Source organism: Tachysurus fulvidraco, chromosome 8, assembly GCF_022655615.1.
Source record: "Tachysurus fulvidraco isolate hzauxx_2018 chromosome 8, HZAU_PFXX_2.0, whole genome shotgun sequence".
Lineage (NCBI taxonomy): Eukaryota > Metazoa > Chordata > Actinopteri > Siluriformes > Bagridae > Tachysurus > Tachysurus fulvidraco.
This window is the reverse complement of record NC_062525.1, coordinates 26,019,113-26,040,974: the sequence shown is the minus strand read 5'-3', so window position 1 is coordinate 26,040,974 and position 21,862 is coordinate 26,019,113. Positions and strand designations below refer to the sequence as shown.

The window sequence follows — 21,862 nt, the reverse complement described above, 5'->3', positions numbered from 1 at the left end:
TGACCACGGTGAACCGCATCACTGTGTAGGTGTGGGTCAGACTCCAACCACTGGGGCATTAACAAAAAATGTAAAAAATACAATAAAATGTTGAATAATAAATGCACCAAAATTAACTGGTGTACTTTTAATGTTTTATTAAAATTAAATATTTTATTAAAATAAAAATAAAAATATTATTTTATTGATTTTTGATATTATTTACATTTTAGATTTACCACAAATATAAATAGAAATATTAATATAAGTAAAGCTATATAAATAATATGTGTGTGTGTGTGTGTGTGTGTGTGTGTGTGTGTGTGTGTGTGTGTGTGTGTGTGTGTGTGTGTGTGTGTGTGTGTGTAATTACCACTCAAAATTCTCTTTTGCTCTTAACTGCAGTTCGATTACAAAAACATTTCCTTTGATAAACATTTCTCTCTTCATTTCTGTAATGAATCAAAATCAACACATTTTTTCCGGCAGGCCACTCGAGTCTATTTCCCCATTAACCTGAACACATCATTAAGAGGCTCTTTAATGACAGCGTTTAATATTACTGAGCCTTCGGTTCATAAAGACCTAATGACACCGATACACACAATTCATTACCGGCCACATCGAAACATGATGGATCTGCTTCCTAATGGCTAAACTTTGACAGGGTCTTCAGGAGGCTACGTCTGTAACAAGGGTCCGCCTTTCCAAAACAGTGGCGCCGAATTAAAGGATGATTTAGCCGTGCCATTTATTAGTGAGGTTTGACACGCAGCAGTTTCCCTCAGAAGAAACAGAAGCCCCATCATTCCTGCACCCTTCACAGGTAAAGATTAACGCTTTTAATGGCACCATTTGCTTAATGTTCTGCTGCATAGTTTTTCCTCATCAAGGTCTGTGTTGGGTCGAGCTGATTGTCTGCCCTTACACTTGTTGGAATATTTAATGTTTTTTATATGACAAGCTCTTTAATCTCTTGAACATTACTTCGTCCATTCAATTTATAATTATTTCTGAGTTTTTTTGTCATAAAAGCTTCTGAAGAAAATTGTTGCAATAGTAAACACTCGTCCTAACATCCCTATGTTCCCTCATTTAAATGTGTTTATTTATATTCCGATTTATATTCATGTTTCAGAGAGAAAGCTTCTGAGATTTTGTTAGTCTCTCAGAACTTAATGAAAGTGAACCCTCGAGGATCCACAAGTCAAAAGTGTGGAAGTGCCTCCTCTCCTCTAGGTGAAAACCAGGGTCTTGTGTCTAAACAGACGAGCAGAACATTAGTGTTAATGGATTCTGATGCTGAATGAGGAGCCAGAAGTCAATGATGGAGCGAGCTCATCAATAATGAGGGAGACAGAGCTCGGGTCCGACCCACGGCTCCTTGGCCACGTGCCTCTGCGATGAGAGAAAGTCCTGGGCAAGCCCTGTGTGTGTGTGTGTGTGTGTGTGTGTGTGTGTGTGTGTGTGTGTGTGTGTGTGTGTGTGTGTGTGTGTGTGTGTACATGCTGTAAACGTCCGATTCCGGTCATACTCACAAAGTCTATGTCTAAGACAGTTTTTTCTCATTATGTAAAGTTTCTTCTTCTACATGCCACATTTAAGAGCAGATAAACTCATAAATATGTCTGTATAATGTTAGCACAATGCTTCACATAATAACTAAAAATAACACTGTTTAAGCCAAAGATGTAAATGCTTCACTCTGTAGTGGTTAACATTATGTTAAAACTCCGAGTTAGAACGGGGAGGTTCACGCTGCTACATGTGACATGTGACTGACACCAACACCTACAGGTCCTTCCATCAAATTATCCCAGCTCCCACACCTCTCACTCAACATTACCATGATAATTTCAATGTCAAAGATGTGGCGTGCACAAGGAACAGTGCTATTGTCTTGAGTTTCCTTGATTTTTTTTTTTTGTTACACCCCCTTAAAGAGAGAGAAAGAGAGAGAGAGAGAGAGAGAATGAGAGAACTCCTCATATAGCCCCTTGGTAGATTATAGATAATCAGTTTGGAGAGCGATCCGATCGGATGTGGAGCCCAAGCTATCCCAAGAGCGTGTGTGTATGTGTGTGTATTCCGGATAGTGTGTGCGTGAGTGTGTTGCTACTGGATCAGTGTAATGCTCTTGGAGGAGTCCACTCATGTGATGGGATTCACAAAGAGCCACTTTTCTCCAAGCCCTGATAATGTGAGTATAGCACAAGCCACCGTGCAACACTTCTTCTTCGTGGGTTTTAGTGAGTGAGAGAGAGAGAGAGAGAGAGAGAGAGAGAGAGAGAGAGAGAGAGAGAGAGAGAGAGAGAGAGAGTATGTGAGTGCTTTTAGGTCCTGTAGAACTGCATGATGTGGTGTCTGTTAGATGTGCTGCTCTCTGCACTGAGAGCACAGCCCTCTTCATTTAGATAATGCAGGTAATTTGGGAAGTGAATATATTACAGGAGCAGAAGGGAAAAAAGAGCTTTCCTTTTCTAGCAGCGCTGTATTCAGTAGCAGAGGGCTGCGTTTTGCATGCATTTACTCTCTTCTTTGCACTTCAAGTGATTTTGATGGGATGCTGTGATTTATTGCAATGAACACATCGTCTAAGTAGAAACAACAGGAGCAGGAGATTAATACTTACAGTCAGGTTCAATTTTAGGTTATGAGAAAAAGCAATATTTAATTGCAATTTCAAAATTTAAAAAATAAAATGTTTTACATTTCACAAAAGCTGATTTTTTTTTTCAGACAAATGAGTATTGTCCACTTCTTAAACTGCTAGATAATTTAAAGAATTGTTCTTTATTACTATAAAAAAAATACAGCATGAATGTGAGAGCCACTTTTTCTTGTGTGTACAAACTTGGGTGTAAAAATAGGACGTATTGTTTAGAGGCAACACTAAATAATGCAACTTAAAGGCTAAGAGGGAATTTCTCACCCCACATACCACTAGTGCAAACTGCTGAGTCCTTTGATGGTGAGCATCTATAGAAAAGTTACACCTACGCAAACTCAGTAAGAAAAACAGCCTCCCACTCCATAAAGAGAGAACAATTCGTGTTGTTGCGGGCTCTCCCACGGCTTGTCTTTAGATCTTAGCCGGTGCTGGAGCAGGTTGGTGTCCATTCACTTTTCTTTGACGGAGCTCATCTGAATATTGTGGGTGGAACTTGACAGGTTGCTTTATGCTGCCTTGTCATATGCCTGACCGGCGTTTCAGGCGTCTGTGCGTGGCATTCCGCTCCCATTGCGGTTTTCTCTTTCCCATCTCGGGCCTGCTCTCCTTTTTCATGTAGAAATAATGCTCGTGACCTCCTTTGTGTATCAGCGCAGAGTTTTTTGTGTTGACTCAGTGTGGTGATTCACGACGCAAAATAGCAAATTGTTCGTTTTTACTGGATTTCCAGAGAACAATGACAAAGAGCTTATTTGTTCGTTCTTACACAAATAGCATGAAAGTCACACAGTGTACAAGAGCGCTCACCATCACCAGACACGTGATGGTGATATACTGATGTTGCATGCAGGTGTGCTGACGACTTATCACATTCAAGGCCATCTTGAACCGAAAAATTACCGAGGCTACATGAGACTGAAGCGAAAACGACTCGGAAAAAAAACAACACAAAAAGGGCAGGAGCGAGGAAGAAAGGGTCATTTGACATATCCTCATATGCAGGAGTTGTTTGACCTTGTGTGACCCTGAGTACATACAGGAGTGAAAGCTCCTGAATTCAGCTTCTGCTCACCGTGGGCGGCTAGCACACTGAGTCCCGCCAGGGTCGGCCAAATCCCATCAGCCAATGGGCACTGGGCAGGACTAGTCTGCTGCGCCAAGCTGCACCACTTCTGCAATGTGTGCAAACATTTTTGCATCTGTGGGTGTGCAACAAAGGACAAGAGCATCTCAAGAAGCTTCCTTCTTTCCTCTGTGGGGGAGGAATCAAGAATTCCTAAAAATGTGAAACATTCTGCTTCAACAATTAACTGCAAAAGATCGTCGCTGTTCTAGGCTGACTTGAGAGCTTTTGTGTCTCTTCATGTTGTCATATAGCCACAATTATCCATTGAGAACAAACGGTGCAGTGGGTCTTACAATGGAGTTTGTAATTACAGCAGCTGTAAAATGTGAAAGGGTCGGTTCATGGCCCGTGGCGATGACTGATACCAGCATCTTGATCTCTTGCTCAGTAGGGTGGATTTATTCCACATTCATTATGCACCTGCATCACCCACAACTCACTCGCTCACATTATAGATGACCAATCGTGTTGTAGCTCATAAAGCAAGAATCATTTACGTGTAAAACTCAAATTCTCGCTCGACCCAGCGCTGTCCTGACCATTTGAGGCTTATCTATGGATGGCGCCCTGCGTGACGACTGGCAATTAATACAGGCCCTGGCTTCATTACCTATCCCCTCATTATGGAGGTTCAGGTACTGGGACAATGTTTAGAGGACTTCCCCCATTAAAAGCGGCTGACGCATGGCCCTAATCGTTCTGACCAGAGCTGCTCTGTCACCCGCCTGTCACATTACCGTTTATTCACACCCGCCTCGTCTGGGCTGAAAAATGCCTCTTTGCTTCGAAACGTCTCTGGGAGAGGATGTAAATGTGACATGTCAGTGGTTCAGGCTCGCTATCGAGCGGCATGGGTGATTTGCGGAGCTGCTCTCCAGTCGATATCCAGCAAGGTGTCATTATGACGACGTGGTGAACACGACCTCTTAACTAATCGCTGTGCCTAGTGACAGAGGTGATGAAAAAATGCAGCTCAGTGCAGCACAGGCTGAAGAAGAACCCAGACAGGAAAAGGATGGAAATGATGGTAAATCACAGGTTTAAGCACAGCAGTAGGAGGCAGATTTCTCGCTTCAGATTTACTGTAGAAATTATTGCAACTTTGCAAACACAATTAGACGCACCATGTCGTTTTCGACTAAACTCCACCATGGTCAGAGTAGAATTATTCAGACTTTCCATTAATCTTACATGTACACACATATATACTCTCTCGGGCTTTTCCCTTGTTTCATTCAAAACCGCCTACAGTAGAGCAGAGCGAGACACCAAGCAGGCTGTTTTTTGGCTCTGATAGTATTTGATACCATCTGAACAACACCATCCCACGAGCACAGAGCCGATGCAGTTACAACAGATGGCCCGTTTGAACCGTGGTTAAAAATCGTTATGACGCCATGATGTCCAGAATTGTATTAAGAATCATGAACTCATCGGTGATGGCTATTGATGATGACAGCAACACCTCTATAAAAATAACCTTTGCTTGTATGGGTGGAGACAAAAATACATGTGACTGCAATATCAACAGGATGGCTGGTGGTATTTTGGCTTAAATTAAACTCTGAGGTTTCCACTGATGGTTAGATAAACGTGTACTCGCAAATGTGAAAGCAACACTACAGGAACTCGCACATGAAGATTTCCCTCTGTTTAGATTATATGCACAAAAAAATACGTCAAAGACTTGTGGTGATCTCACTTCAACCCGTTCTGAAAAGATATCATAAAGCAAGAACTTTTATCAAAGAAAATATTAATGTCGGTCAGATGCAGCACACCATAGGCTTCTTTGAACAAACTTCACAATTCTGACTTTATTTCCCTTTACGTTTCTGCTCAGACAAACTCGGACATAAATTTAACCGTCCCATTTCATCGTCTCAGTTCCATTCCTTTAATGTTGCTTAAAAGTGAGCATGAAAGTGAAATCTGCCACTGACTAAGCACAGAAGTGACATTCATACTATTAGAGCCGAGGTCATACACGTCAAACTTCTCAGAGCATGACTGATCCAGGGTCAGCGTTCGGCTTTTGGATCTTAAACAACAGGATCGTGTGATGAGAGCTGAGCGCTCATCAACGTCGAGACCTTTAGGGTTTTAATAGACATAATTAAAAATGTTCATGTAGAACTTACACCCCCAAATATGTGATGTTGATTTCAGTTGTGATTTTACGAGCAAGAAAAAAGAACTCTTAAAATAGTAATGCTAATATTATGCAAAACTTTATTTATTTTTGTCTGCCTAGAATATTTCTTCTACTAGTCGATAATTGTGGCTAATTGTTCTACATTTGAGTCGCTGCTGTATGTACATGAATAAATGATTACACATTGTGAAAAGAAGCTTCAGGTGTTAATAAGGAGCTATTGTGGCTTGTATAAATATAATATATATATATATATATATATATATATATATATATATATATATATATATATATATATATATATATATAGAGAGAGAGAGAGAGAGAGAGAGAGAGAGAGAGAGAGAGAGAAAGAAAACCTGAAACAAAGACATATAGTTCAAGCTTTAAATCTCAGCTATGAGCACATTTCCCTGACTTGCTCGTCCATATTATTCTTGTTTAGCATGTGGTTATCTGCCCCAGATTTAACCTGCACCTACATCCTCATGCCCTTAGCTGCAAGGAATACGAGTCAGCATCTCCTACCTGTATCCAAACCTGAACCATTATAATAAAAACCACAAGCCAGAGTGCAAAAGGGCAAAGTCAACCACAACACGGTGTGCCATAAATGTTTGGAGGTGCGAGTGGCTGGGCAGAGTGCAGATGGAGCACACTGCCCCCTAGTGAGGAATATCGGGGGTCCTCATTATTTGTGCAGTGATCTGATCTCTCTGGAATTAATCCAGTTATTAGACGTTTACTTGTATTTTCTTTAGAGCAAAATTCAAAATGTTACGTGACCTTACTTTGGTGAATTTCCAGCTACAGTGTTAATGTGTGCACTTTTGTGCTGTAGATTGTGTTTTTTGTGTGTTTGTGTGTAAGAAAACCTTTTTTTTTTATTTCTTATGTATTTCTGTTTTAGATTTTGCTCTGACACAAAAATGAAACTACTGAAATATCTGTAGTGAATTAGCCTTTCTAAATGACGTCACTATGAACAGATACAGATGTCAATCATACACAAGTTTGTCTATATAATAAAGCTCTCAGATTAAAAGGCGCATTGAAGTTGTAACTTCTTTCCATCATATGTCCCTTAGACAAGTGTCCATGTTATATATTATAGACTTAAAGACATATTATAGACATGTTCCCTGGTGAAAGATGAACATTACAGGTACAAAGATATGCCGTGGCCATCGTTTATTATTCCAAGAGTGAAATATCGCATAAGACCAATTAGAGCTTGTTATTGATTTGTTAGCTTATTGGTGTTAATTAATGAGATCCAATATATTTGTGTGAAAATGAGGGTTTCTCTCTATTTTTATTTTATTTTAAGTATTGTTAAAAAAAAAAAACTCCTAGCGACACCATTACATTGTGCTTTTAGTTCAGTTTCTGTGAAAGTGGATGAAATAAACAGTTCATTTAAAGACGCGATGAGACCAGAATGATGCTCATGGGGCATAAAGCGGGTGCATTAGGGCAATTTATCCCCTTTTTATTACAATGATTATCTGTTTATAAACTGACATTCAGTATAGTCAATCTTACAGTTTACTAAATACAGAATTCACACCACAACGTAGAAAAAACAGCCCTCTGTATTGAAGTGTTTATCATTAATCACCCAGTGGTTATAATGAGTCATTAATCACGTGTGTAACCTGAGCTAACATTAACAGTGCATGTGTAAAATAGAGAAAGATCTATAGTACTGTATATATTGGCCTGTAGTGTGCATTGTGACTACATGGTGAACTGGTTCCTTTATTCGTTTATATGTGTCATGTTTTCTGTGCTGGTCTTGTCATGGGCTGTAATTCCTCCCCCGTGGCCTTCCACCTCCAGATAAGTTTCTAAACCCACGGGGGAAATTTCACCCCAAACATTAGTGTGATCTCGAGTCGCATCTTATAAACCTTACAACAACGGAACATTTCACTTCAGCCTATGTTTAGACTCGTGGTCAGTTTGGAGCTACTTTGGAAGATTGTGGTCTGTGTAGTTTTGGAAAAAAAAAAGAGATGCAATCAAAGAAAAACAAAGCAGTCCGATCAGATGACAGAAGCAGCACATATTATTTATTTGGATATCTTTAAACCACTAGAGGGCAATCAATTAAAAGTATAATAATAATAATAATAATAATAATAATAATAATAATAATAATAATAATAATAATAATAATAATAACTATTCTTCTTCTTCTTCTTATTATTATTATTATTATTATTACAACAACATAATGATACCAATAACAACAACAACAACAACAACAACAACAACAATAATAATAATAATAATTATTATTATTATTATTATTATTATTATTATTATTATTATTATTGTAATAATAACAAGGAAGAAAAAGAATAATGTGACTTTATAACATGATGAATAAACTGATGCACATGGCGACACCTGATGAAACATAAAAAGCCTAATGTTCCAGCTGAACACTAAATATAGAGCAGTGTTACTAAAAACGTTTCCCTCTTTCCAACAAAACATCACTGGCTGTTCAAACAGATCTAACACACTTTCCGACTGTAAGACAGCAAAGCTAGAAATTCCGTGATTGTGCGTCTGATTTGTTTGTGGTTTTCAGATCGGCTCCTTTTTGCTCGGCAGAACTCGTCAGTTTCCGACGCTCATGTTCCGGAATCAGAGCCATATATGTGCGCAGGGGCGTTGTTTCAGTCACCGGATAAATAAACCATGTATGGGGTTGAAGTTAAACCGGATCTTGATTCAGTGTGAAAGCTGCAGCCGAATCTGTTTCATTTAGAAAACTAGATATTTATCACTTTTATTCTGTTACTGAGTGTTTTTGCGCTTCAGAAAACGTGTCTATTAAAAGCATTTTGTTTGCATGAAACTTTTCTTCTTTTCAGCTCGGAATAATTGGTCTCTGTATCAGTTTCCTACTGCTGGTCCATCGTGTAAGCAGAAGTCTCCATTGACAACTATCGTTGGTGTCGTCACCAGGACTCAGAGCCAATCATATGGGTGTTCTTTTGCCGTTCAGTCCTTATATGGTCAGTGACGTAACGGCACATTGAACGGTTCCCCATAAATACACACTTAGTACCAATAAGAGGAGCCGTGAGGGTCTGTCTGTCATTCAACAAAACACACACTCCTGATGAGAGGGCTCGCTTTCGTGGTCATCTCTGAGTGAGCGCTAAACACTCCCTAGGTTAAGTGTCAGCCCTGCTGATGTGAGTTTAGTGTCAGTGTGTAAAAGCAGACGGTCATCAGCACGCAAACACAACACACTTCTGTCGCGACCGAACGATGACCGCTAAAACTTTGGAGAAAAGCCCTGTGACTCTCGGCGGCTTCGTGCACCCTCTGTCCGAGAGCATCTACTCACTGGACGACACCACACCGCTGCCAGCATCGTTGGCAATTTTTCCGAACAGTGATCTAGCTGGACATTACGACCAGATAAATGGAATTTCAGCAGGTAAGCTGAGCTTCGGATGCGCACTCCCTCCTACCTGTTTTTGCTGTCACGTGTTGCTTCGAGGTTTTAAAACAACAAGTTTTATAAACAAGTTGCATATGTTAAACGAGGTGTTCGGTGTTTTGTTGACTTGATGTGCAAGTGCGTATAGCTTTCACTTGAACCTCATCGCATCTCCGGGTGGCTCGTGCGCAAAATGCAACTGTCCACAATGTGTGGTTGTTAACAGTATTGTTTATTTTCTCTCTCTTGTAGATGGCTTGGTTATCGGGGATATGAGCGCGGAGAAGCGCGCCGTCGACCTGCCCTACTCCAGCAGCTTCGCGCAGCCGGCTGGTCCTCGCAGTCAAACGTTTACCTACATGGGCAAGTTCTCCATCGACTCCCAGTATCCGGGCAACTGGAACCCAGAGGGCGTGATCAACATCGTGAGCGCGGGCATCCTGGGCATGACCCAGGCCTCATCGGCGTCCTCTTCACCGTCCTCCTCCTCCTCGGTGTCTCCGGCTCATTTCTCCAGCACGCTCAGCTGCACGGTGGCTCAGGGCCAGACGGACATGGAGCAGCAGCACATCTATTCCCCTCCTCCGCCCTATACGGGCTGCGCAGAGGTCTACCAGGATCCGTCCGCTTTTCTCTCCACATCCACATGCCCCATCTCCTCGTATCCGCCGCCAGCCTACTCCTCCCCTAAACCGAGTGCTGATGCCGGACTCTTCCCCATCCTCCCGGACTACACCGGCTTTTTCCAGCCCCCGTGCCAGCGGGACGTGCAGTCCATCCCCGAGCGCAAACCTTTTGCATGCCCTCTCGAGTCGTTCCGTGTACCGCCGCCCCTCACGCCGCTCAACACAATTAGGAACTTCACGTTGGCTGCACCGGTGGCCGAGGGAGCGCGCTTACCCGCTGCTTACAGCCCGCAGAACCTGCCACTAAGACCCATCCTGCGCCCGCGGAAATACCCAAACAGACCCAGCAAAACGCCCGTGCACGAGCGCCCGTATCCATGCCCGGCTGAGGGCTGCGACCGGCGCTTCTCGCGCTCTGACGAGCTCACCCGGCACATCCGCATCCACACGGGCCACAAGCCGTTCCAGTGCCGCATCTGCATGCGGAACTTCAGCCGCAGCGACCATCTGACCACACACATCCGCACGCACACCGGCGAGAAGCCGTTCGCCTGCGACTACTGCGGTCGCAAATTCGCGCGCAGTGACGAAAGAAAGAGGCACACCAAGATCCACCTGAGGCAGAAGGACAGGAAAGCCACGGCGCCCTCATCGTCCTCTTCCTCCTCAGTTCCCAATGGTGGCTCAAACTCCACGTCCGGAATCAGCCAATGAGGCTCTGCGGCGCGCAACGGAGACTAGGACACGGTCGCGATGGTAACCGAGCACGCGCTGCCAAATCCTCAGCACCGAACTGCGTTAACAGTGTTTACTTTGCAGGTGCACATGGACCTTGGTAACAATTCAGGTGTTCAATTCAAAGCAGAATGAAAAACGGGAAATAACCTGAAACCACTTTGGATGAGGGACACTAACTGCGCGTCCTCCTATGGCACATCTTTTCCTGACTTTCTCAGTCACATGTTGACTGACCAAACGCACTTTGTTTGTATATGTAGGTTAAATAATTTAATGGAATAACCTTAAACAGCATGTGGGAGTGTACGTATTCTACTGACAGTGTGAGATGTCCGTGTTGGCCACATGAGAGAGTGGGCTTTAATGATAAAGCTGCTTTCTCTGCAATAAGTCAGAACTGTTAACCTAATGTGTGAGATGAATCTAACGCTCTATTCTCTGTTTATTGTGCCTTCATCTGTTCTTTTATTGTACATAACTGCATATGAACGGAGGCAATTAAACAGTGTACAGTGGATCCTTTAATTTTTTTTTTTTTTTTGAAAAAAATCTCTATTTTTGTACCTTTTTTTGTTTGGTGTTGAATTGTTTCATTGTGGCTAAAAAAGTAAATGTACATAATAGAGTTCATTGTTTTGTGAATGTCAAATATAATTGGAATGAAATAACTAACGCAGGTTAGTAACTTTCTGTCATCATTAAAAAACATAATCAATAAACACAAAGTCTAAAATGTTCGTTGCAGACTAAAAGTCCTTTTCATCTTCATAAAAAAAGTTCATATTATATACAGGTAGGAAAGTCTGATGTACACCTGAATAGGAAATACCCAATTTCACACCAGTCAGGTCTGACTCACTGTCTCACAAGGACACACACACACACACACACACACACACACACACACACACACACACACACACACACACACACACACACACACACACACACACCCCGTATTACCTTTGTAATTTAGCAAACTAATACCATGCATACACCTAAATCTGACCGTAACCAAAACCACAGAAACCAAAATGATATCTTTTCACTCATTTTTCGGTTGTTTTTACCAGCTAAAAGTTCTCACAAGGTCATGTAAGAGAAATGCCTATCCTTATGGGACATTCGGTCAAAATCAGGATATAAATTATAACAACACACACACACACACACACACACACACACACACACACACACACACACACACACACACACACACACACACACACACACACACACACACACACACAGCCTCGGCTTTTCAGTAGGCTCCTGATGTGTACAGCGTGTGTTTATTCAGAAAACAGCCCTGTGTTAATGGATTGAGGGACAGATGTCTTTACAATAATAACTGTCTTTAGAACTATATTATTATTTTTCTTTGTGTTCAGTCACTTCTGAGGATTTTAGAATAACTGAGAGCTACACCACCAGTCAGATTTCCAGAAAGCGTCAGGAAGATGTCATCTTTTACTCTAAAGCAAAGTGCATTTATTAAAATGTAAATTCATTATTTTAAGTTATGAACAGATCCCAGTCTGAACACATCTGTCCTCTCACTGTTCGATGTCTTCTAAAGTTGGGCAGCCTAATAGGATTCACAAAATGAGAGAGAACCGAGTGTCTTTGTACTCTATGTAAATAAATATGACTTTATAAAGAACCTTCTGTGGATTTCATTTGCTCATGAGAAGTGGAAAGAGGGATTGTTTTGACCTGTCTGTGGTTGAAAAAAAATCACACTTGCCGAGGTGGGGACAGTCCTTGTGTTAGGGAACAGGAAACTGTATTGTTGATTGCATCCAAATATAAAAGGATGAGTGTGGTGAGTAACAGAGGTAAATACATCACAATAAGAATAAAACGCTGTTTGAAAGTGACTACGATTATCATATCTTTACATATATTATTGATCTAAAGAAAATATTATTCATCTGAGCTTAATGCAATGTAAAGATGCTCCTGCTGAATAAAACCTGATCTACTGCAAAGGGAAAGAATTAGTGCAAGCAAATCACATGGATCTGCATCTCTGTGTATTGTTTGAGCTTTTAAAGTCTTCGTATAAGAAGAAATCACTTTCAGCATGTCATTCTAACAAAATGGCCTTGTTTTGCTCAAGCTATGGACCGGAGCCAGCACTCAGAAGAACTTCAGCGCAATCTTCAGACTGACAATTACAAGCAATTATTGTCCAAATCAGATTACTGCACCCCAAGATGGAACAGTAGCACACTTAACACAAGAAAGCCTCAAAGAACATCAGAAGTTTTATTCAGTTCACAGAAATGGATGTAAAATCTCAGAACAGGATAGAAATGCATCTGAAGGTATGTGCTATATTAGGGTCCTTTTTGTCCCTTTTAAAAAAGTCATATATTTTACTTTATGCCTCAATAAAAACTGTCAAATGTCTTGATTTATTTATTACTGAAAAAACTGATTATCAACTCAAACAAATGAACAAATTCCCAAATAAGTATATGTAAAGAAAGATTAGTAAAAGTGCCACACAAACTAGGGCACAACCATAACACAAGCATTCAGTGCAGATCATAATCTCTTATTATTAAAAATGATTTCACAATTTTTGTGAGATTGAAAGTTGGGATCTCAGGCCTCAGCTATAAGAACTAGCGCTCAGCATTACAGACTTTACTAGGAGGCAGATTGCCTCCTAATCGATATTTAAGCCATGACTTACCAGTTTCCCCCCTTTTTTTTAAATACTATGCATGCAATGAACAATCACGCCACCCATGACATCTCACAGACAATTCATAATGACAAAGTCAAAGTAAGGAGAAGTCAGATTACACGCAAAGCTACAATTATGTTCACCAAAAGCCAGAGCGTGCATGACAAATACAAATCTCATTTACATACTGCAAGTGCTGCTTGAACCAAACAGAATGAAATCCTCCAATAATGAAGGATTTCCCCTTTTTCATTTTAATTCGACTACAGTTAGTGAATAATCTAGTGATATTTTTATATGAGATACTGAACACTAAATATAGGAGACAGATGAAAGTGCAGTGTCTTAGAAACATTTATTTGTGTTTATAACAGAATATAATCCATAGTCAAAAATACACATTACTGATTGTACAAACTTCAATAAATACAGTACAATTAAATACCAGAAGCTACATTATGTAGTGTGCACGTAGACAAGCACATGTTTTTAAGGCAAGACTATGATCAATATTTGTTGTGAAAGGCCACAGCTTTGTTTTTTACTATTTAAAATGCCAACATTATATAGAAAACATTACAGATCACAGGTCTAATAAAGGGTGAATGAGATTATTCAATATATTTTATCAGGAATATATACTGTAGTTGGGAGGAAAACGTTCTCAGAAACACAGTAAATCTCTGTCCTGACGTTCCACGGTGTGACACTTTTTCCCTCCTGTAATACATCTGACTCTAATAGTCATTCAAACACATTAGAGAATGAAGAATAAAATAAAATAAGCATTGCAGAAAAGCAGGACTGAGAAACACTGGGCTTAGAAATACACCTCCATACTAGAATATTTTCAGAGATAAAGATTTCTTTTCCCCAAACTTTATACTGAGAAAGAATTATAAGATAAACAATTGAACCATAATAACCACTTTTAGTGCAGTATCTGATTAAAGGTACACTAGAAACAGGTTCCCAGGTTAAAGATGTTCCCTTGACATTATCACAACGATGACGAGGAAAACTACTGTTTGGTTCGTTTATCTTTGAAAGTCAAGCTGGTTGTTCTCCTCAGACCCTCTGCCAGGATACTGACCTTTTCTACACTAATACAGAAGGTTAAGTGTGTTGGTGTACGCTCTGACTGAACTCTGAAACATCAGATGAGCGTTTCTGTTCCACAAACATAAACACCTCTGGTTAAAACGCCCATGTGACTGGGCTTTAATCAGCAGGATCTGATTTAAGTAGTGTAAGAAGATGTAAAGGTTAAGGAAAGGGTTTAGAGGTGGAGATTAGTTAGTGTTTATACCTTAATAAAAGTCATGTGATATCACCTGGTCACTTACTTGAATTTCTAATAACATCTAATAAATGTTTTAATGCCATAAATGTTAAAAAGTGCATTGTGATTCTAATCTGTAATAATAGCAGTTTGTCCTTGAAGACAGTTAATTACTGTTTCGATACAAAGGAAGTTCTTTCTGTAGTTTGAAACACTGAGCAAGTGAACATTTCATAAAAAGGAGAGATTTAAACGGATTATATATATATATATATATATATATATATATATATATATATATATATATATATATATATATATATATATATATGTCACAGTTGGAGCTGAATTAATAACATTCTCATAAGTTTTAAATCGTCCCCTATTCAGTTGTTTAAGGCTGTAAATATTTCATTTAATTAATAAATACATATTTGTACCATTTCCTGTCACTAAAATGTTAGGCTAAAGGTGACATACTTTGTCTCTTTCTAAGACCTTTAAAAAGTTTGGTACTCGTTCTTGTGAATATTACTTTGAACCCTCTGTGACTTTGGTAAACTCATCCCATCTCATTAAGGCGTCCCTACACGGTAACTTTAGGGCCAGAGTAAGACTCGCCCCCGCACCAGAACTCCTCCGGTTGAGGGATCTCTAAAAGACACGCGGTCTCTTCTCCCTTTTTGTCGTCCCCGTTCTTGCTGACTGTGCGTAAAACTCGGTAATAGTGACAGTCCCTGCCGTCATCCGGGTCATACGGCGGTGCCAAGATGTCCAGGAATGCGGCGGGTCCGTCGAGCGCGTCGATGTGGTGCAGGTTGTCCCTGTGAGGACTCAACACACACGGCGCGCTCTGCTGTGTGAACTCACCGCTGGAGCGCAGCGCGGCCAGGCACACCGCGTCCCTCTGCACAGTGTCATTCCCAGCCACGGTACCGGTGTAAAGTTCGGGGTCAGGAGGCCCGTCCAGCTTGTCGAAGCAGCGGATCCGGACCTTGCCGTAGAGCACTTTGAGCATGCCGTTCATTCCCGGGTGGTCATGCAGAGGGATGGAGATGCCGCTCCGCAGCGCAAACACGCCCATGCTGAACGTCGGGGTTTCACAGATGTGCATGTAGGTGACTGGAGCTCGGCGGCGCGCCCGTGTCCCCGAGCCAGAGCCCTTCTTCTTAGGGGGCGCGATGTTCAGGTCTGCGGCCCTGATTTCGCTCAGAAGCGCGCGGAGTTCCGCCAAATTCCCCAAAAAATCTTTTCCGTCGTCGCAGTTTTTAAACGTAACCTGCGCTTGGTTTGCGATGTTTTGGATGAGTGACGGCTTGCTGTTGTCTCGAGGCATATTCACTTTGCGACACACAACAAAACGAAGATTCTTTCTTGTTCTTTCTTTCTTTTACGCCCAACACCAAAACAGCTGGCTAGCTAAAAATGAGCGTCCAGATGTTGTCTCATGCAAAACCACCACATTCTCAAGATTCGCAGCAAACATTGTAGGTCACAAAATTACCTCAGCTTTAAAGAAGAAGGCGTGATGATATTTTATTTTTATTTATGGTTTAAGATCAACACAACGGTTCCTTCCTTCTCTGTCTACCAGTCGGCTATTACACGTCCGCTTCTACTGCGCATGCGTCAAAACGTGACGCACAATGTGACTTGTAGTTTTCTTACAATTAAACGCTGCAGTTGAAAATCAGACCTCACTGAAAATCTAACCGACAGTAAATTTTGTCAAAAGGGTGAAAAAGAAAAAGGGCTAGGACTCATTAGAATCATTTAATTATGAGTATAAATTCACACCATTGTTGCACTACACTTCCCAGAATTCCCCACTCCCAGTCCCAGTCTCTGGTGAGTACTGGGAGTGTTGGGAGGACATTCAGCCCTGTCCCTTTGCCCAACATCACCCCAGACCATAACATGTACTTGTCCTCCAATAGTTTTAGGATACAGAGATAAAATCTGCCTCATGAGATAAAATACAATTGAGATCATAAAATGTCTTTAAAGTAAAACCTTTGGTTTCTCAATGAGCAACATATTCTATTATTGTCTGGTACCTGGTGTAAATATTTAATATCAATAAACACCAATTTAATGTAATTAAAAGACACAAGCGTCACTATGCTCTGAATAACACAGCCATCTTCACTGTGTGTGTGTGTGTGTGTGTGTGTGTGTGTGTGTGTGTGTGTGTGTGTGTGTGTGTGTGTGTGTGTGTGTGTGTGTGAGTGTGTGTGTGTGAGTGTGTGTGTGTGTGTGTGTGTGTGTGTGTGTGTGTGTGTGTGTGTGTGTGTGTGTGTGTGAGAGAGAGAGAGAGAGAGAGAGAGAGAGAGAGTGAGTGAGAGAGAGAGAGAGAGAGAAAGAGAAACAGAGAGACAGAGAGAGGAAAACAGACAAATAGAGAGAGAGAAACAGACAGACAGATAGATAGATAGATAGATAGAGAGAGAGAGAGAGAGAGAGAGAGAGAGAGAGAGAGGCCTGACAAACCTGACAAAGTAGGTGAAGAGCACCTTTGCATGGCACCACAAAAGACCTCCCTCTTGAGAAATAATGAGGCCTGCTCATATACTCCACACCCAAGCACTTCTAAATGCCACTTCCAGCAGGGGTAATTCAATTACCCCTCTCTTTACAGCTAGGATATGGAAATCAGCTACAGTTCACACGTATGTGAGGTAAAAGCATACGGTCTGTGGCTGAAACGATGATGGAAAGGAGTGTTAAATGTTTCTGTATTTGTCTAATGCACCTATAATGCATGTATCATCTCTGAACACCTTCATGATATATTTGTGTGTAGCACTTTACAGAAATCTGAAGTAAAGGAATAAAGGCCAGTTGAGTCGTGGGATACACACAGTCTTTATGATTACAGCACTTTCCTTTTTAAGTTTGTTTTTAATTAGTTTAGAGCGCTCAAGTTCTTCACACAAATTTCCTAGAATCACTAATCAAATCAGTATTTTCGGTCTGTTGTACAGTCACAGATCGATCTCAAGGGTAGGTGAGAGTCTCAAAGGCAATAAGGGCAAAAACTACCTTTACTTTAATTACCACTCAGCATTAAATGCTCTTTTCTATATTTGCCTATCAATCTCAGATTAATCTCAGCATTTGCTAGTGTTTAATTTATCTACAAGCCTATGTGTAGGTGTTTAACCAGTGTGTCAATTATTGTTCTCATATTATGTAAGGAATGAAGCACAACGGGGCGTAGTTTTATAGGAGAATAATAAAAAAACGAGGTGGTGTGTTGCAGCTCTAAGAGACGTAGAGTTACTGTTACACCAGTGAATTATTTTCCAATAACAGCACATCTCTGTCAATAACTTAATAACATTAATGTTTTTTTTAACTTACTATTTTATCCATTTAAAGTAGCATTTAAGGTTTTGAGATGTTTGTGAAAGTTAGTTCCTGTTATCACTGGTCATGTCTATAAACAGTCGTCTCCTCCGTCCGGTTAACAAACTCTATTTGTCATCTTTTATCAAGCTAATAAGACAAAAATTCAGCAGTCATCTTAACATCTCCCCTGTGTCAGAAAACATGCAGCTTTGACTGCTACAATGTGCTGACAACATCTGGGAATGTTAAATAAATGTCTGCTTACAGGGAACCTTCCATATTTATCATACATTTTTGTGTTGCATCCAACATACTGTGAACTATGAACATATCTGTGAATCACTTACTGTTATAGAAGAATAATCATCACCATCAGCGCTCTGATAAACCGCTTTACGTTTTAGTTACACATGCATTACACATGTATCACACGGCACATTTATTACTATTTTTCTATGATTTTCTATGATTGTGTAGTGAAAGATACTCGACTTCATCATATTAAGATTAGGTCATTGTGACTTTTGCTTACTCATGATGTATACGTGGTGGTTTAAATAAAATACTTTTTACTATAATTTTGCTATGGATTAATGTGAGACACCAACATGGACCTCAGTTGATTTACTCATAAGCTTCTCACTCAATACAACATCATTTCACCATCTAGCTGTATATGTTATGTATAGAGAATTTCTCTTACAGTCCCCTCCATTGTTATCAGAGACATCTGAGACCAGCATGTGTCCACTGGGTGACAATAAACAAGCTTTTCCAGGCCAGATAATCACTCTCACAACTAATGTCCAGGCCAAATAAAGGCAACATTATTCTCTGATGTTTAAAATGTGCATGACTTACATAGCACAGGAGTCAGATACACTGGAGTTCATATTTCTCAGAAAATTCCAGCTAAGGAGCCTGAATAAGTGAAGTGATTCTTCCCCTCTAAGCAAATCTCCATAGAGGACAATAAGTCCAACAGCTCACATATCTCACAATAATCGTCCTTTTTATAGAGAAGTTCTGATAAGATCGTTCGTTTATTCGTACTATTTTCCATGCTGGACTGTTTTCCCTTAAACAAATCACTCTGATCCTTTCATCAGACCAAAGAAAAATGTTAACAAGGATTATAAAAATGTATGAGATGGCTTTATGCCCAATAAAATATCTGCATTGCTAAAAGGAAAATCCTGTGAAAATGTTTTCCCTTTACATAACTGATGCTGTGTTGTTTCTATATGATTATTAATATTAATAATAATTGTTACACATACGTACAAATCACGTCACCGGTCCATCTTTTATAAAATAACATAAACCACGTTCCACAGAACAAAGTTCTAAATAAATTCGCAAATAATAATGTATGGAAATTGCCATGTTGTGACACTAAGATTGAATGGTGAGTAAATTAGATTTATATGTAGTTTAATACAGAGGATTCTGAATAACTTTTGAACAGTACGCTGGGGCGTACTGCACAGCACAATGGAAAGCCACTGAATTATTTTATCTCTACAAGTCTGATCTAATATGAGTCAGGACTTAGGTTTTCAGGGTGAGAAGGTTTTCTCTGTTTAAACACATTTTAGCTGCTTAGGAACAAACACTTGGAGTAACTCAGAGATCAGACATGGGTTTGAGATCAACATTTACTTTGAAGATACAAACATTTGTGTGGAAAATGTGTGTATTTAATTAATGCAGAAGTGAAAGCTCACATTTACCAATTTTTATGTTAATTACTGTAACTGAGTCTAGCACATACCCTGGGTATCCAGTAACAGACAGACAGACACACAGACATACATACATACATACATACATACATACATACAGACAGACAGACAGACAAACAGACAGACAAACCGACAGACAAACAGACAGACAGACAGACAGACAGACAGACAGACACACAGACATACAGACAGACACACAGACAGACAGACAGACAAACTGACAGACAGACAGACATTCACAGACATACAGACAGACAAAACGACAGACAGACAGACAGACAAACAGACAGAGACAGACAGACAGACAGACCGACAGACAGACAGACAGACAGACCGACAGACAGACAGACAGACAGACATACAGACAGACAGAGACAGACAGACAGACAGACATACAGACAGACAGAGACAGACAGACAGACATACAGACAGACAGACAAAGACAGATAGACAGACAGACAAAACGACAGACAGACAGACAGACAGACAGACAGACAGACATACAGACAGACAGACAGACAGACAAACAGACAGACAGACAGACAGACATAAATACATACAGACAGACAGACAGACAGACAGACAGACAGACAGACAGACAGACAGACAGACAAGATTCATAAGGAAATATCTTTAGATTAATAAATAAAATCCACCAAGTGCAATAAAATTACAGCTGCTTTCTCTGAAACATTTCCCTTCTGCTCACTTCCTTTAAAAGTCACTGGGGTTTAATGTTGAAAACAGAATGTCTCCACCTCGAAAGACAAACTTCTACAGCTTCGTAGTATAATGGTGTGATTTTTTTCAATATAAATACAATTAAAAACGAGCATTTTAAATTGTTAACAAGATTTAAATTCCGCTCTTACTGGTGACTCTTGACTCTCATAATGATTTATGATCTCTGCCACTTGTGGGATTTCTAACCCTAGCAATGTTACAAATAAATTATACATGACAGGTGATCACTGATTGGTTATTACTCTCTTGTAGAGCTGCGGCCTTTGCTACCAGGTCCTCAACATGTTAGGTCCTCAATAGAGTCTTGACATGTTAATGGAGGGTGAAGCTGTAAAAGGCTACAAGTTTAAGCAACATGTGCTGACAACAACAGCAGTAATCTGCTATCTATCACCCAGTGAGGATCTTCCAAGCTTTGGTGCATGGTCTCTGAACTGGAACAAGCCTTACACAGACCTGAATTAGAAAGAATGAGGTCTGACGTTCTGCCAGCTCAGGAAGGTGTAGTAGAGGTTTTTCTTATCAAGTACTGGGCTACAGAGTTGACAGTAGCACTGAAAGAGGGATGAGTCTTGGTGAAAATCTTGCCCCCTGTATCAATACGGAGCGGCCATTTTCGGATGAAGACAGACATGTTATCAAATCAACCTGCAGAGCAGAACCATGGTGTTTATTAATGCTGGCCCAAGGCTGAGAGATACAACCTCCATAAGTACCAAAAGTACGTGAGGTCAGGATTGTTGTTTTTAGCGAACATGAGGCCTCTAAAAAAAATTATTCCACTAATAGTCCAAAGAATCCCTAAGAATTAGTCTTTTTCTAAACAGTTTTTATGTACACGATTCTATGAAGCATCTGTACCTGGATGCCATAACAGAGGCTGTTTGGTTGTGCGAAGGCTTGACTGGATGTAAGGCCTGTTGTTGGATGTGGCCTGAGCTGCAGTGTCACTTACAATGTCCATCCCCATCAGGCCTGAGGAGGTCCCCATTGCTATGCTAATTTCCCCCTTGTCAGCGGAAGCTGCCCCTGTCAAGGTGGACCGACGTTGCAGGGAGGGGCCGGTGGGCAGGAAGGAGCCATCTCACCACTACAGGGGGCTTTCAAGCTTTGTGAGGAAAATGATGTATGAGACAGCGTCTCCTTTAGATCCCGAGGAGAACACGACAGAGAGGGCCGATGCGAGAGAAAACACTGTCCCCGTAATGGAGACTGATGGCCTTGTCCTGTCTCCCGGTTATTGTCAGGGATCAAGATGGAAATGGGCCCTTCGTATGAAGG

At 40.7% G+C, this 21,862-nt stretch overlaps 2 protein-coding genes across 2 annotated transcripts; one reads left to right on the top strand and one right to left on the bottom strand.

Moving 5' to 3' along the window:
- Positions 1–9,027: 9,027 nt before the first annotated feature.
- Positions 9,028–11,498, top strand: egr2b (early growth response 2b). Its single transcript, XM_027157159.2, has 2 exons — positions 9,028–9,394; positions 9,650–11,498. Exons 1-2 carry the CDS (start codon positions 9,223–9,225, stop codon positions 10,735–10,737), a joined length of 1,260 nt encoding a protein of 419 aa, XP_027012960.1. The 5' UTR covers positions 9,028–9,222; the 3' UTR covers positions 10,738–11,498.
- Positions 11,499–13,795: 2,297 nt separating this feature from the next.
- adoa (2-aminoethanethiol (cysteamine) dioxygenase a) lies at positions 13,796–16,357 on the bottom strand. Its single transcript, XM_027157157.2, has one exon. It carries the CDS (start codon positions 16,075–16,077, stop codon positions 15,328–15,330), a length of 750 nt encoding a protein of 249 aa, XP_027012958.1. The 5' UTR covers positions 16,078–16,357; the 3' UTR covers positions 13,796–15,327.
- Between the last annotated feature and the right edge of the window lie 5,505 nt (positions 16,358–21,862).

Bases quoted from the DNA above. Each gene is read 5' to 3' on its own strand.
- egr2b (XM_027157159.2), top strand. From the start codon at position 9,223: ATGACCGCTAAAACTTTGGAGAAAAGCCCTGTGACTCTCGGCGGCTTC. The intron at 9,395-9,649 runs GTAAGCTGAGCT...TCTCTCTTGTAG, and splicing joins GATAAATGGAATTTCAGCAG to ATGGCTTGGTTATCGGGGAT.
- adoa (XM_027157157.2), bottom strand. From the start codon at position 16,077: ATGCCTCGAGACAACAGCAAGCCGTCACTCATCCAAAACATCGCAAAC.